This window comes from Macaca fascicularis, chromosome 8 (assembly GCF_037993035.2).
Source record: "Macaca fascicularis isolate 582-1 chromosome 8, T2T-MFA8v1.1".
Taxonomy (NCBI): domain Eukaryota; kingdom Metazoa; phylum Chordata; class Mammalia; order Primates; family Cercopithecidae; genus Macaca; species Macaca fascicularis.
In genome coordinates, this window is record NC_088382.1 from 154,012,707 (window position 1) to 154,026,385 (window position 13,679).

Genomic DNA, 13,679 nt, shown 5'->3' on the forward strand with positions numbered 1-13,679 from the left:
ACAGAGTGCCTCATGCTAGGCAGAGGAGATAACGGCTCAACCTGTGGTGGCATCCCAACTCAAAGCTGGCAAGTGGCCACAGGAGAAAGACAATGGGAGGGTGGACTGGACCACCAGGAAGGATGGGTCGGGCCTGGTGAGCAGAGCCAGGCTTGGAGCCAACGGGAAAGCACTGGCTGTGGACACACCATTAAGGAAGGGCTTTGCCACCAGGGGTGGGGGCAGGGCGGGGCAGTAGCTGTGATTTGTGGCCCATGCCACTCATTCAGAAGGGAAAGTTGTATCCGTGGCTGGGAGGTACCCGGGAGAGCTCATCCCAGGCCACAGGGAGGCCACCTCCATCCTTCCACCCGCTCTATGCATCAGAATCCTGGAGAAGTAGAAACAGCCACTCACTGTTGGAGTCCTTCAGAAAGAGTGAGGCTAGGAACCTTCCTCCCCGCCATTGCTGCCTGCCATGACCCAAAGAGAGCACCCACCTGTACCACAGCCCCTCCAAGTGCCAGGCACACAGGCCATGACATGCTGCAGACCTGGTTCCCCTGCTCTCCATCCCAAGGGAGTCTGGGCAGGTCTGTCCCCTGTCCCTGCCAGGGTGTGGGCAGCTTTGCTGGCCTTGGACCTAGGACTGACCTGGTTTGAATGTATGTGTCTGAAGACTTTGGGCCTCTCAGCTCATGCCTGCCTACCTGGTTACCAGGGGCCATTGTTGGGCAAAGGGTCCCTGTCTCTTATCTCCTCCACTACTCATTCTGTCTAGAGCCCTTGGGCGATGGTTGCAGAAGCCTCTCTTCCCCTGGGCACCTCCTCCCTAGAACTGGTCCAACGCAGCTATCCATGGAGGCCTCCTCAGACACTGGGGGAGCACATCTAGGAAGCCTGGGGGTCAGAATGTGGGCAGCAGGCCACAGGAAAAGGGCCAGACCTCGAACTCTCCACTGTCCCCATTTCCTGCAACAGCATCTCAGAGGGCTTGAGGTGGCTGTCAGGCCTTCCATCACAGCATAAAACTTCAGGGAGAGAAAAGTGACGGCACCCAGGCCGGGGAACGACAGCTCCTACTGTACCTACCCTCCCTACTCTGTCCAGCCGTGGGCTGGGCCTGACTTTAGACTGGAGCTCCATAGTGCTCTTGTTCCTGGTGCAGAGCAGATCCACCTACCCCAGGGGAAATGCCAACTACTTTGCCTTCAGACCTGATGCTCCTGTGGTTGGGCCTGCCAAGCCTGCCCTCCCCAGTGGAAGAAGAGGGCCCTCTTACGAAAAGCCTCAGCCTGACCCTTGCAGCACCAGCCTCTGAGGTGCTGCCAGACTGGGAAGGCCCTCCCAAGCACCCCAACAGCGTGCCCAGCCCAGGACACATCAGCCCGACACTCCGGATTCTATCAAGAGTGGCATTTATTCTCCTTGTGGAGGTGCGGCGCTCCGGGGAGCTGGTGCTATTGTGCTTAGGAAGGAGGTCTGTCCGTCCGTCCGTCTGTCCGGCCGGCCTGGCCCCAAATGGGGGCGGAAGAGGGGCACGGCCCGAGTAAAAATCCCGGCCTATTCCGGGTGGGAATATGTACAAGGCGGCGGGGCGCAGGCGGGGGTGGGGGCGGGCGGGCCGGCGGCCGCAGCCCCCACCCGAGGGCCCCCGCACCTCGGGCCCTACTTGTAGAATCAGTACAAAATAGGTGCTACCTAAACGTTCCTTCTACCTGAATTCGCTAAGTCGGTTATTGTGCTGCTTAGTTATGGGGGCGGGAGGGGGCCCATGGCTTTCCACGGCGGTGGGGTGTAGGGGGAAGCAGGAGACCCTGATGGGCCCACAGCCCTCCAGCTTTCTCCTTAGGTAGGTAGACAGGAGTATGGGGTGGGGTGGGATGGGGGCGCCTGTGTGTGCGTGTGCATGCGGCACAGGTGGGCAGGCCCCAGCTTGGGAGCTGTGCAGGCACCACGCCTGGTTGTGTAGGGTATTTGGATGTGGGCACTGCTATGCAGAGCGGCGGGTCATCCCTGCGGAGGCAGCCACGCTTGCTGCTGGGGGTGAGGCTGGCCACACCATAGGCTACAGCTGGCACATTCTTCTCCAGCCATGGCTCTGCCCCTGGCTGGACATGGCAGATGTGTGTTTGCCAGAGGATCAGAGAAGTGGCCACCTGTGTGGGGGCCCAGGAGCCCTGGATCTGTTCCCCTCGGCTGGAGCCAAAAGGCTAAGTCAAAGGTAGAGCCCAGTTGTGCCCAGCAGGGACTGGTTGAGGTGGGGAGGAGTGTGGGGGGCATCTGAGCCTAGGGACCTGGTCTCTCTGCATCTGCCATTCTTCCCTGGCCCACCCAAGCCGGTTGGACCCCTGTCCTGCAAACACACCTCCCAGTAGCTGGCTGCATTCCTGGCGGACTCAGCAATTGGCCTGGCACATAGTAGGTGCTCAATGAACGGTCAGAGAATGATTAATGACTGAAGGAGGGGTCTTGGGTGCAACCACCCCACCCCCGCCCATGGAACCATTACAGCCGCCGGGCTCTGCCGTGGGGGTCGGGGAGGGGTGGGGAGAAAGTCTGCGCGGCCGGCTCCGCGCAGCGTCCCTGATCTAGGGGCCTATGGGGTGGGTAGGGTGAGGGGATACCTGATTCTCAGTAACTCTAGAGGCGGCGGCAGCTTCGCATGCAGTGCGCATTATTGCTCTATAGTCGGCAACGGACTACCTAAGAGGGAGGGGGAGCGGGCAGCCCCGCGTAGGGTCGGGAGGAGGGGGTGGGGCTGCATGCAGTGACGTCACAAAGGCGGCGGCCAATGGGGCGGGCCCTTGGGGCAGGGTCGCCGCCGAGGCTTTGGCATAGACGGGCGAAAGTTGGCAACCGAGTGGGGGCGGGGCCTGGGTCTCAGGGGAGGGGCCTGCCTCGGAGAGGCGGGGCCTGAGGCTCCCTAGAGGCTCCCAGCTAGGGGCGGGCCTCGGGGCGTGGAAAGTAATCCCGGACATTCCAAGCCCCCGGCGTCGGCGGGCAAGATGGGGGTTCAGCGCCCCCTCCCTGACCCGAGTGCAATCCGTTCATAAATAAAACGTACAAATACAGAAAGAAAGAAACCCGACGCGTCCGCAACCCCCCCAGGGGGCTTTACCCGCAAAGCGAAGACAGAGGTGTGTAGAGGGCAGCGCCCAGGCCTGCCTGCCGGCCCCGGGAATCCGTCCTCCAACACGAATGCCCGGGGTACGGGGGTGTGGGGGCCCGGGGCAGGGCGGAAGCGGGGTCTGAGGAGGTCGGATAAGTCCATGCGATTCGATATGTGTCATTATTATTCGATATGGAGGACAGAGCCCGGGAAGCTGGGCTGGAAGAATTCGGATTTGGCAGAGGATGCGAGGCGAGGGTAGGAGGGCGGCTCCGACTGAGGCCCCAGAAGCAACCCGAGGGAGGGGGTGCCGCCGTCCGCCCCTCTCCCCGACCCCCAACGCGTCTAACACACCCGGGAGTTCCGCGAAGACCGCGAGCCAGGGGCGTCCCTGCAGGCGCGCCCGCTCCTGCTCCGCCCCGGCCTGCTGCTGGGGAGGGGCCGGCTCCCTGGACGTCTGGGCCGCAGGCCTGGCGCTAGAAGGCTTGGGAAGGGGTGGGGAAGACCTGAGTCCCTGCGACGCGATCCAGGGGCGCAGAGGCGGGAGAAGGAGGGCGCTCCCTACCTCACTTCACCCCCGTCTTCAGAGACCCAACTCGGAGATGAGGTTCGGTTCTAGGTCTCGTCGACCCTATTGCTGGGAGAAAGCCGGGGGCACCCTGGAGGGGAGGGGAGGGGGCTCGGGGTGGGTCTCCCCTCGGGACCCTATTGCTTGAAAGGGCCGGCAAGGCCCCTGGCGGGCGGGGCGGGGTGGGACCGGGCCCCCCTCCCCCTATTGCTGTGAGGAGGGGCCCGCCCTCCGGCCCCTCCACCCGGACGCCAGCGAAGACTTCCCTGGGGGGCCGTATTGCTGAGAGCCGACCTGGCTGGGGGAGGCCCCGCCGCCCTAGGCCTGCACAGGGCTGAGCTGTGGCGGCGCAGGAGCCGCGGGGCCGCCGGCGCCGCCCTTGAAGCAGGCCGACTCGTAGTGCTTGTTGAGATAGGACTTGAGCGCGAAGCTCTTCTTGCAGCGCTTGCACTGGAAGTGCTTGAAGGCCGAATGCGTCTGCATGTGCGCGCGCAGGTTGGAGCGGTCGGCGAAGGCCTTGCCGCAGTGCGCGCAGCCGAAGGGTTTCTCGCCGGTGTGCGAGCGCATGTGGCCCTGAAGCAGCCAGGGCCGAGAGAAGGCTTTGCCGCACACGCCGCACTTGTGGCGCAGGTCGTGCGTGAGCAGGTGCATGGCCATGGCCGGCATGGACACGTACACCTTGCCGCACGTCGGGCAGCGCCGCGCCAGCTGGCTGTCCAGGCTGCGGTGCGTCTGCTTGTGGCGGCTCAGGTTCGACGACGTGGCGTATGTTTTGCCGCACTCGCCGCACGCGTGCCGGCCGCCAGCACCTGCGGCCCCTGGCCCTGCGCGCGCCTCGGTGCCTGCCCCCGCGCGCGTGCCGCCCCGGCCCCCCGGCCCGGATCCCAAGCTGCGCCCGCCCGCCCCGCCCCCGCCTCCGGCGTCGCCGTCGGGGGCCGCCGCCGAGGCTGTGGAGGGAGCGGCGGCAGAGCTGGCATTGGAAGCCTTACGCCGCGAGCGCCCGTCGGTGATGAAGAAGGCGTCTGCCGCATAGCCCTCGCTGACGGCCGCGTCACCGTTGATGTAGCCGCCCGCAGCGGTGGCCAGCTCCGGGCGCGGGGTGGGTGGCGGCGCTGACCCTGCAGCCGCCGGACCCAGCTCTCCACGCACGGCTGCTGCGTACATGGGCTCCGGCGACGGCCCTTTGAGCAGCGCAGCCTCGGCGTCGCCATCGTAGACGGACGAGGGCCCCACGTAGTCGCTGAGGTACCCTGCGGGCCGAGGCGGACGGACAGCAGGAGGGGAATGGTGCGGCGGCAGGACACACACAGGGGGTGGGGCGCGGGAGACAGCAGAAGCGGACCGGGAGACCCAGGTCCGGGAGAGAGGCGAACAGGGAGGAGGACAAAGGAGAGGGGGCCGAGGGACCGCGGGGCAGGGAGGATGGAGACAGCAGGGAGGGGAAGAGAGGGGAGGAGAGGATGAGACAGGGCCGGGCCAGGCTCCGCCCCCGCCGCCCCACCCTCGCGGAGAGGAGGAGAGAGGCGCGTCTTCGGGCGCGGCTGCCCCCCTTCCACGGAGCCTCAAGGTCAGGGGGGAGGGGCGGCGCTTCCCTCTCCCTTCTCTCCCATCCTCTCTCCCCTCCCCCTCGGGTTCTCCCCACTTCAGCAGTTTTCCCTGATTATGCAACACACTGCAGACCCGCGGCGCACAAAGCCAGGACCGCCGGCCCAGGGACCCCGTCGGTCCCGCCTCTCCAGGGTCCTGGCCGGCTCTCCTCCTGGCCTGCAGAACGTGCGCTCCATTTTGATGTTGACCCTCTCTGGCCGTCTAGTTGTTGGAGGAACCTGAAGACGTCTCCCTCCTCCAGTTCCTCCGGCCTCACCAGCACCTCAGCTCTCCTGCTACCCACTGGACTTGACCCTGCCTTTGCTGCTCCTCCGTGCACTCTGCTTCTGCCCCCAACTCCCTCTCACCATCCTGCACCCTTGGGTCCTCCACTGTTCAACACTGCCCTCTCCTGCTCACACCCTAACCCCTTTCAGGGCCTTCCCAAGCCCCTGAATGGTGCAGAGAGGGCCAGGGCGTCCACCTTCACAGGGACGAGCTGGAGGAGGGCAGCATCACTTATACCGGTAGCTGCAGTTGCTCCCTAGGCCCAAGATGGATCTCATAACCTCAAAGTCACAAATGCACGCCCCTCGCGATGCTCTGGCTCCTTCAGGGCTACACCCAGTCTCCCAGCATCATCAGCCCTTGTGTGCCATCACAGGGTGGGATGCACACTGATCTGCCGAACTCACCACCTCCTCACTCACGCAGGGTCACACATGCAGTCACCCCGGACACACTCTCAGTCACATGGTGCACAACGGCCTCGGAGTCACATGGTCCCATGTAGTGGCACACAGGCGAGCACACACACACACAGGGTCACACACAAGCGCACACGGTCACATGGCCACACACAGTCACATGGACCCACACAGGCTCACACTCCTGCAGGTCACACTTGCTCTGCCACCCCACGCTGCTGGCACTCCCGACCCCTCTCTTGCATGCTGACAGTTGTCCTTGAACTTGGGCACCCTTACACAAAGAGCCTCCCCCTGCCTCCCACACCTTGGGCTCCCTTGCTCACAGCCGCCTCCCTGCTTCCTCTCCCTGACCCAGGCTTCAGGGAAGAGACTGCTGCTGCCTCTGCTGGTCCTTCTGCTCTGACAGGTGGGCGGCCCAGTTGGACCCCCTGCCTACTCCCTGGAGCTCCCTGCATTCCCCAGCTAACCCTAGCAGGTGTCCTGGTGCAGCCAAGGAAGAGGAGAGGGTGGCAAGGCGGCCCTGGTCTCTGAGTGTAGGTCTGTGTGTGCCGGCATGGCTGGGTCCCGTCATGGCAGCGTCCATGCGGCTCTGTCTGTCCCAGCATGGGTCAGGGTGTGGGTCCATGTGTGCGTTCGAGTACCTCAGTTCCCCCTCTTCCCCACCCTCTGTCCAGCGTCGACACTCTCCCTGCCCAGCCTTGGCCTCTGCTTTCCCCTTCCTCCCCTCTACTGTCCAGGCTCCAGCCACAGACTCTTGCCCTTTCTGGTTCCCTTCAGTCTGTTTCCCCGGGCCCTGCCCTCCGCCCCCACACTCTGGTCCTTCACCGCTTCCAGCAAAGCCCCAGGCCCCGCGCCCCGGTCTCAGACCAGCGCTCACCTTTATCGTGCAGTGGCGCGCCGAGGTCGCTGCGGGCGCGTCCGTAGGCGCTCTCCAGGTCGGCCGAAGAGAACGCGTCAAGTTTGACCTTCTTGACCAGGAAGGACCTGGGCATGATTCCTGCGGGGCTCCGGCGCTGTGGGCCTGCGGAGCCGGGGCTTGGGGGGGCTGCGGCGGCAGGGCCCCGTCACCATCCGAGGAGCGGCGGAGGCAGCGCGGGTCCCCACTCTGGCCTTTGGATGCTGCCGCGCGAGTAGTGTCCTCTCTCCTTGCTGCCCTGCGTCTCCTCCGTTGCCCCTTCGGATCCCTCTTCTTCCTCCTTCCTTCAATCCTTCCTTCAATCCTTCCTTCCTTCCTTCTCTCTTCTCCTCTCCTCTCCTCTTCCTTCCTTCCCTCCTCTGGTCCCGGCTTCCCAGCCCGCAGTGCCGCCCCTGGACAGGCGGGGGAGGAGGCTGGGGGGGCGGAGAGGGGGGGAGCGGCTCCGTCCCGGGCCTGGAGGCTGCGAGTGGGTGCAGGGCTGGCCCGGCTCCGTGGCCCCCTTCCCCTCCCCCCCTCCCGCCGCCGCGGCGGAGCCTCAGTCAGCGGCCCCCCATGCCCCCGGGGGCGGCGGCGCCGGGCCCGGAGAACGCGGCGGCAGCAGCAGCGCCGGCAGCTTCAGCACCGCGGCCAGCGCCGGCCTGGGCAGCACCGCGGCCAGCGCCCGGGCGCGCTCAACCGGCACGGGCGGAGAGGGGCGGTCCGCGGGGGTTTGGCCGCCGGGCAGGGGTCCTCGGCGGGGGTCTCTGGGAGGCTTGCTTTATTGTTCTGCAGCCGGAGCGAGCGGCAGTGGCGACGGCGGCGGCGGCGGCGGCGGCGGCGGCGGGCGGGGGGCGGGGGTCCTGGGGGGAGGGGTGCGCAGGGAGGGCGGGCCGAGGGAGGGAGGGAGGGAGGGACAGGGGCTCCGGGGGCGGGGCTCGGCGCTCGGACTGCTCCTGGGCCCGGCCTCCAGAGCCCGCAGCCGCGTCTGCCTGCGGCCCGGCCCAGCCTCTGGCTTTTAAAACCCAGGAGCTGGGGGAGGGGGAGAGAGGTGGGGGAGAGGCCGGCGGAAATGGCTGCGCAGGGCCGATCCCCGGCCTGGGTCTCCTGGGAGGGGTCCCGGGGATGCCTCAGCCTGCGCGTGTGAGGAATTCCCCCGCGCGGCTCAGGAAACCGCGGCCCGGCGGCCAGCAGCATTGTCGGGCGTGTGGGGAGAAATGGAGCCAGGCCTGGGACCCACGCGCCCCGGACTCGGGGTCTTCTGAGGAGGAACGCAGGGCGGACCCCCGTCCCGCCGGCCTCGCTCGGGGCCTGGGGCGCGGGATCTGCGGGGGCGGGCGGGGGAGGCGGGAGCCGAAGGAGCGAGTGCTGAGGCAGCGAAAGCGCAGCGCGCGCCCTGTGCCGCAGTGGCTCCCGCCGCTCGGTCACCCCGGCTGACCCCGTGCCGGCTGGAGGGGCCTCCCCGCCCCCGCCTCTCTCCCCCTGGGCGGGTGTGCGGCGCAGCGGCGTCGCTGCGAGCCGGAGTGGAGCTGGAGAGGGGCTGCCACGACCCTGCTCCAGAAATTCTGCTGCTTTGGGGGTTTTCCGCCCTTCCGCTCGGCTGCAGCTCCCCACGGCAGCCCCGCAACCAGGCGGATAACCCTTCCCTCGGCCGCCCGCCCAGAGTTTGCAGCCCCCATGACGTCAGGCTCAGCGGCCAATGGCGGGGCGCCGGGAGCGGGGGCTCCGGGGTTCCGGGCCGCACAATGGCCGCGCGCGGGTGCCTATGTCCCCAGTTAGGGCCTAGCGCCGCCATTGTCCCCTCACCCGCCCCGCCCGGTGGTCCGGGTCTACGGGCTCCGAGCGCGCTCCCGCACGCCCCGCTGCCGCTGGGGACCAAGGTCGCGGGGGCGGCCCTGGGGAGCGTCCCGGCGCGGGTGTGCCCGGAGCGCGTGCGATACTGGAGCGCGCTCGTTGCGGCGCGCAGTGACCTTGCGCGGGGCGGACCCGCGGACAGCGGCTGGGAGCGCGCGGCGGGCTGGCCCGGGGGAAGACGGCCTGCGGGGGCGCGCTGCACTTGCTGAGCTCAGCGCCCCGCCCCCGGCCGCCCTGCCCAGCGCTGAGCCCGGGTGGGTGTGACCCGGCCCGCCCGCGCGGGGGGTGCGGTGGAGACCACGGACCCGCTTTGTGCCAGCCGCCCCGGCAGCGGCGGGACATTCATCTTGCGTGGCAGGCACTCCCGAGGGGTGGGGGCGGGGAGCGGCCGCCCCCTTATAGCTGAGCGGCAGCCGGCTAGGCTCGCGGTGGGGGCAGGGGCGGGATCCCCCTCAGCCGAGCCGCGCGGGTCCTGGCTCCCTCCCAGGGGGGGCCGGGCCAAGGCACAGCCGGAGGCGCGGGGCCAATTAACATTTTGATTGCTGGACTGGGGGGCCATCTGGACCGAGGCCTAATTACCCGGCACACCCTCGGGGCGCCGGCAGGACGTGTCAGGCGCGATCCCCTCATCACCCAGCTCTCACCGCCTTCTCCTGGACCCTGTCCCTGCCCTCAACTCTGTCCTTCGACTCCATCCCTGGCCTCCTCCGCACGTCCTAGTATTCTTGCCTCTCTGTCCCCACACTCCGGGCCCTCCGACCCCCAGCTCTGTCCCCTTCCCCCATTCTTCCATTCGTCTGCCTGTACCCCCATCCCTGTTTCTCTCCTCTACTCCTCCCACTTCATCCCTTCTCCCCGCGCCATTCCTGTCGTCCGGCTCTCACCCCTTTTCCCTGTCCCTCTATCCACCCTCTCAGCCCCTTCCACTCCTGCCTCTGTGCACATACCTGCCTCTCTCTGTCAAACTCCTCCCCCCTTTGCCCCCAGCCCCCTTGACGGAAGAGGCATCAGAGCGGGACACATGTGTCCCGCGGCCAGGCGCTCCCGCGGGAACCATTGAGGCAGCCCTTGCCCCAGCTCAGGTGGAGCCCGCAGCCTCCCGGGACCCCTGGCGGGGAGGGACAGCTGGGTCCAGGCCTTGGCCATCAGTCTGAACCGACCCGGGTGCGGAGCGCACATGCGACCCGAGCGCAATTACTTGGGCTTCCTCACCCCGCCCCCCCAAACATCCTGACTCCCCCTTCCCCCTCACCCCCAGCATCAGGAGGTCGCTGTGGTGCCCCAGTCCTGGGCCCCAGCTAGGAGAGGCTGGAGGAGGACAGTGGACGATTCTCACGCTCTGGAAAAGTGTCAGTCCTCCTGCATGGGAGGCCTCCCCGAGTCTCCTACTGAGAGCTGCGGCCTTGGGAGGCTCTGTTGCAGGAGAGGAGAGGTCCTGCAGCCAATTAAAGTCCTGGTACCCCTAGCCACTCTCTGCAGAGCCCCTCTTGGGGAGTCTCTTCCTGCCGCCCTGATGCAAGCCCCAGTTCTGCCCCTTGTCCCTTCAGGTGGGTGCAGTGTTGGCTCTGAACCCTCTGTGCCCTCTGCTGCTGGCCGCACCTCTCCCTGCCCCTCCCAGGCCCCATGTTGTGGAAACGTCAACCATAAGGGTCAGGTGTCCCCACTCTTTTGTCTCCAGCACCCCATCCTTAGCAAAGCCAGAACCCCTGGTGTGCCCACCCTCAGATCCTGCAGTTGCTTTCTCACCCACCCTTGCAGTATTGAGGCTCCAACCCAGGAAATCAGTGGACAGCCCAGATCCGAGGGTCCACCCTGCTGGACGGAAATGATGGGCAGAGAATGCGGTGTTGAATGGAGGTGAGAGGTATGGGGTGCAGTTACTGGTGGTGATGGAGCACAATTGGTTAGAAGATGAGGACATTGACTTGGAGAAGAGGTCAAGGCTTGGAGGGGACAGGCAGTCTGCAGCAGTTCATCCACAAGAACATTAGACCACCAGGAATTCGGGCAGTGATGGGCAGGGTCGAAGCCACAGTGAGAGCTGCTGCTGGGTGGTTGGTGGCCGATGACATGTGCTCCAGCTGGGATGCTCAAGGAGAGGAGGGAATTGGGGTCTGCAGGCCTCAGCCAGGAGAACAGGATTGTTTGGGAGATAGAGAAAGCAGCCCCCAGAGAGGGCTGTGGGGAGGGACAGCATGGAAGGAGGGCCCTCAGCAGGGAGGATGCAGGGTCGCTGGGGACAGAGCCCCTGGGGAGGGTTTTAGGATGAGGGGGGATCTGTATTCCAAAATGGTTCTGGCAGGGTTGTGGGGGAGGCATGGGGACAAAGGCATGAGGAGTGGCCCAGAAAAGCCCAAGGGCAGACTTGTCCCTGCTGGGGCAGGAGCTTTGGAGGAGCCACAAGAGCAAGGTTGCTGCACAACACAACTGTAAATGTGTGTCTGAAAAACAGAAGCAGAGGCCTGGCGCGGTGGCTCAAGCCTGTAATCCCAGCACTTTGGGAGGCCGAGGCGGGCAGATCACGAGGTCAGGAGATCGAGACCATCCTGGCTAACCCGGTGAAACCCCGTCTCTACTAAAAAAACACAAAAAACTAGCCGGGCGAGGTGGCGGGCTCCTGTAGTCCCAGCTACTCGGGAGGCTGAGGCAGGAGAATGGTGTGAACCCGGGAGGCGGAGCTTGCAGTGAGCTGAGATCTGGCCACTGCACTCCAGCCTGGGTGACAGAGCAAGACTCTGTCCCAAAAACAAAAACAAAAAAAAACAAAAAACATAACAAGTTAATATTCTGATTGTCAAAAGAAATAACTGGTATAAATGAACTTTTTACAGAACAAAGATGCTGAGACTCCAAAGGGGTTAGCAGGTGATTGACTACAGAAGAAATAAGAGGCCTTATTAGGAATCAAAGACATGCTGGCTGGCTGCAGTGGCTCTTCTGTCATCCCAGCACTTTGGGAGGCCAAAGCGGGTGGATCACTTGAGGTCAGGAGTTCAAGACCAGCCTGGCCAAAGTGGTGAAACCCTTTCTCTACTAAAAATAGAAGAATTAGCTGGGCGTGGTGGCGCACATGCCTGTAATCCCAGCTACTCGGGAGGCCGAAGCAGGAGAATCGCTTGAACCTGGGAGGCAGAAGTTCCAATGAGCTGAGATTGCACCATTGCACTCCATTGCACTCCAGCCTGGGAAACAGAGCAAGACTCTGTAAAAATAAAAATAATAATAAAATAATAATAAAGACATGCAAATTAAAGGACAAAACGCAGATTTCAGAGTTTTTTTCTTGTTTTATTACAGAAAATATCAAATATGCACAGATGTGCAGAGAGCCAGTTAATGCAAGTTCCCCTCTTGCCCAACAAGCACCTTCACTAAAGACCAGCCTATGGGTGGCCGGGCGCGGTGGCTCACACCTGTAATCCCAGCACTTTAGGAGCCTGAGGTAGGTGGATCACGAGGTCAGGAGATTGAGACCATCCTGGCTAACACGAAGAAACCCTGTTCTCTACTAAAAATACAAAAAAAATTAGCCGGATGCGGTGGTGGGCGCCTGTAGTCCTAGCTACTCTGGAGGCTGAGGCAGGAGAATGGCGTGAACCCAGGAGGCAGAGCTTGCAGTGAGCCGAGATCGCACCACTGCACTCCAGCCTGGGCGACAAAGCGAGACTCCGTCTGAAAAAAAAAAAAGACCAGCCTATGGGCATCCTGCTTCCTTCCCGACTCCCTCATCATTTTGAAGCAAATCCCAGACATCACATCACAAAACGCCATCTTTGGCGGGCCGCAGTGGCTCACACCTGTAATCCCAACACTTTGGGAGGGCAACGTGGGCGATCACTTGAAGTCAGGAGTTTGAGACCAGCCTGGCCAACGTGGTGAAATTCTGTCTCTACTAAAAATACAAAAATTGACTGGGCATGGTGGCTCACGCCTGTAATCTCAGCACTTTGGGAGGCCGAGGCGGGCGGATCACTTGAGGTCAGGGGTTCGAGACCAGCCTGGCCAACATGAAGAAACCCCGTCTCTACTAAAAATACAAAAAAATTAGCCAGGCGTGGTGTCAAGCGCCTGTAATCCCAGCTACTTGGAAGGCTGAGGCAGGAGAATCGTTTGAACCCGAGTGGCTGAGGTTGTGAGCTGAAACCACACCACTGCACTTCAACCTGGGCAACAGAGTGAGACTCCACCTCAGCAACAACAGCAAATATATATACACAAAAATTAGCCAGGTGTAGTTGGGTGTGGTGGCTCATGCCTGCAATCCCAGCACGTTGGGAGGCCAAGGCGGGTGGATCACGAGGTCAGGAGTTCCAGACCAGCCTGGCTAACACGGTGAAACCCTGTCTCTACTAAAAATACGAAAATTAGCCGGGTGTGGTAGCGGGTGCCTGTAATCCCAGCTACTCAGGAGGCTGAGGCAGAGAACTCCTTGAAATCAGGAGGCGGAGGTTGCAGTGAGCCGAGATCGCACCACTGCACTCCAGCCTGAGCGACAGAGCAAGACTCCGTCTCAAGAAAAAAAACAGGCCGGGCGCGGTGGCTCAAGCCTGTAATCCCAGCACTTTGGGAGGCCGAGACGGGCGGATCACGAGGTCAGGAGATCGAAACCATCCTGGCTAACACGGTGAAACCCCGTCTCTATCAAGAAATACAAAAAACTGGCCGGGCGCGGTGGCTCACGCCTGTAATCCCAGCACTTTGGGAGGCCGAGGCGGGCGGATCACAAGGTCAGGAGATCGAGACCACGGTGAAACGCCGTCTCTACTAAAAATACAAAAAATTAGCCGGGCGCGGTGGCGGGCGCCTGTAGTCCCAGCTACTCAGGAGGCTGAGGCAGGAGAATGGCGTAAACCCAGGAGGCGGAGCTTGCAGTGAGCCGAGATCGCGCCACTGCACTCCAGCCTGGGCGACAGAGCGAGACTCCGTCTCAAAAAACAAAAAAAAAAAACAAAGAAATACAAAAAACTAGCTGGGCGA

At 63.6% G+C, this 13,679-nt stretch overlaps 1 protein-coding gene and 1 long non-coding RNA gene across 4 annotated transcripts; one reads left to right on the forward strand and one right to left on the reverse strand.

The window, feature by feature from the left end:
* Positions 1-1,380: 1,380 nt before the first annotated feature.
* SCRT1 (scratch family transcriptional repressor 1) lies at positions 1,381-7,233 on the reverse strand. Its single transcript, XM_045398902.3, has 2 exons — positions 6,834-7,233; positions 1,381-4,909 (listed from the first exon to the last, which is right to left on the reverse strand). Exons 1-2 carry the CDS (start codon positions 6,946-6,948, stop codon positions 3,978-3,980), a joined length of 1,047 nt encoding a protein of 348 aa, XP_045254837.2. The 5' UTR covers positions 6,949-7,233; the 3' UTR covers positions 1,381-3,977.
* On the forward strand, positions 6,147-11,967 carry LOC123575296 (uncharacterized). 3 transcript variants are annotated; one of them, XR_012416816.1, is made up of 3 exons: positions 6,147-6,362; positions 10,461-10,559; positions 11,534-11,590. It is a non-coding gene; the product is annotated as an uncharacterized lncRNA (long non-coding RNA). The 3 variants fall into 3 exon arrangements; XR_012416815.1 differs by lacking the exon at positions 6,147-6,362 and adding an exon at positions 10,109-10,249; XR_006700571.3 differs by lacking the exon at positions 6,147-6,362 and having other exon boundaries at positions 10,381-10,559; positions 11,534-11,967.
* Positions 11,968-13,679: the final 1,712 nt, after the last annotated feature.

What these genes read in the sequence shown, in the direction of transcription:
- SCRT1 (XM_045398902.3), bottom strand. Translation starts at nt 6,948, where the DNA reads ATGCCCAGGTCCTTCCTGGTCAAGAAGGTCAAACTTGACGCGTTCTCT. An exon ending in CGCGCCACTGCACGATAAAG is followed by an intron (nt 4,910 to 6,833) that starts GTGAGCGCTGGT and finishes CTCGGCCCGCAG; the next exon opens with GGTACCTCAGCGACTACGTG.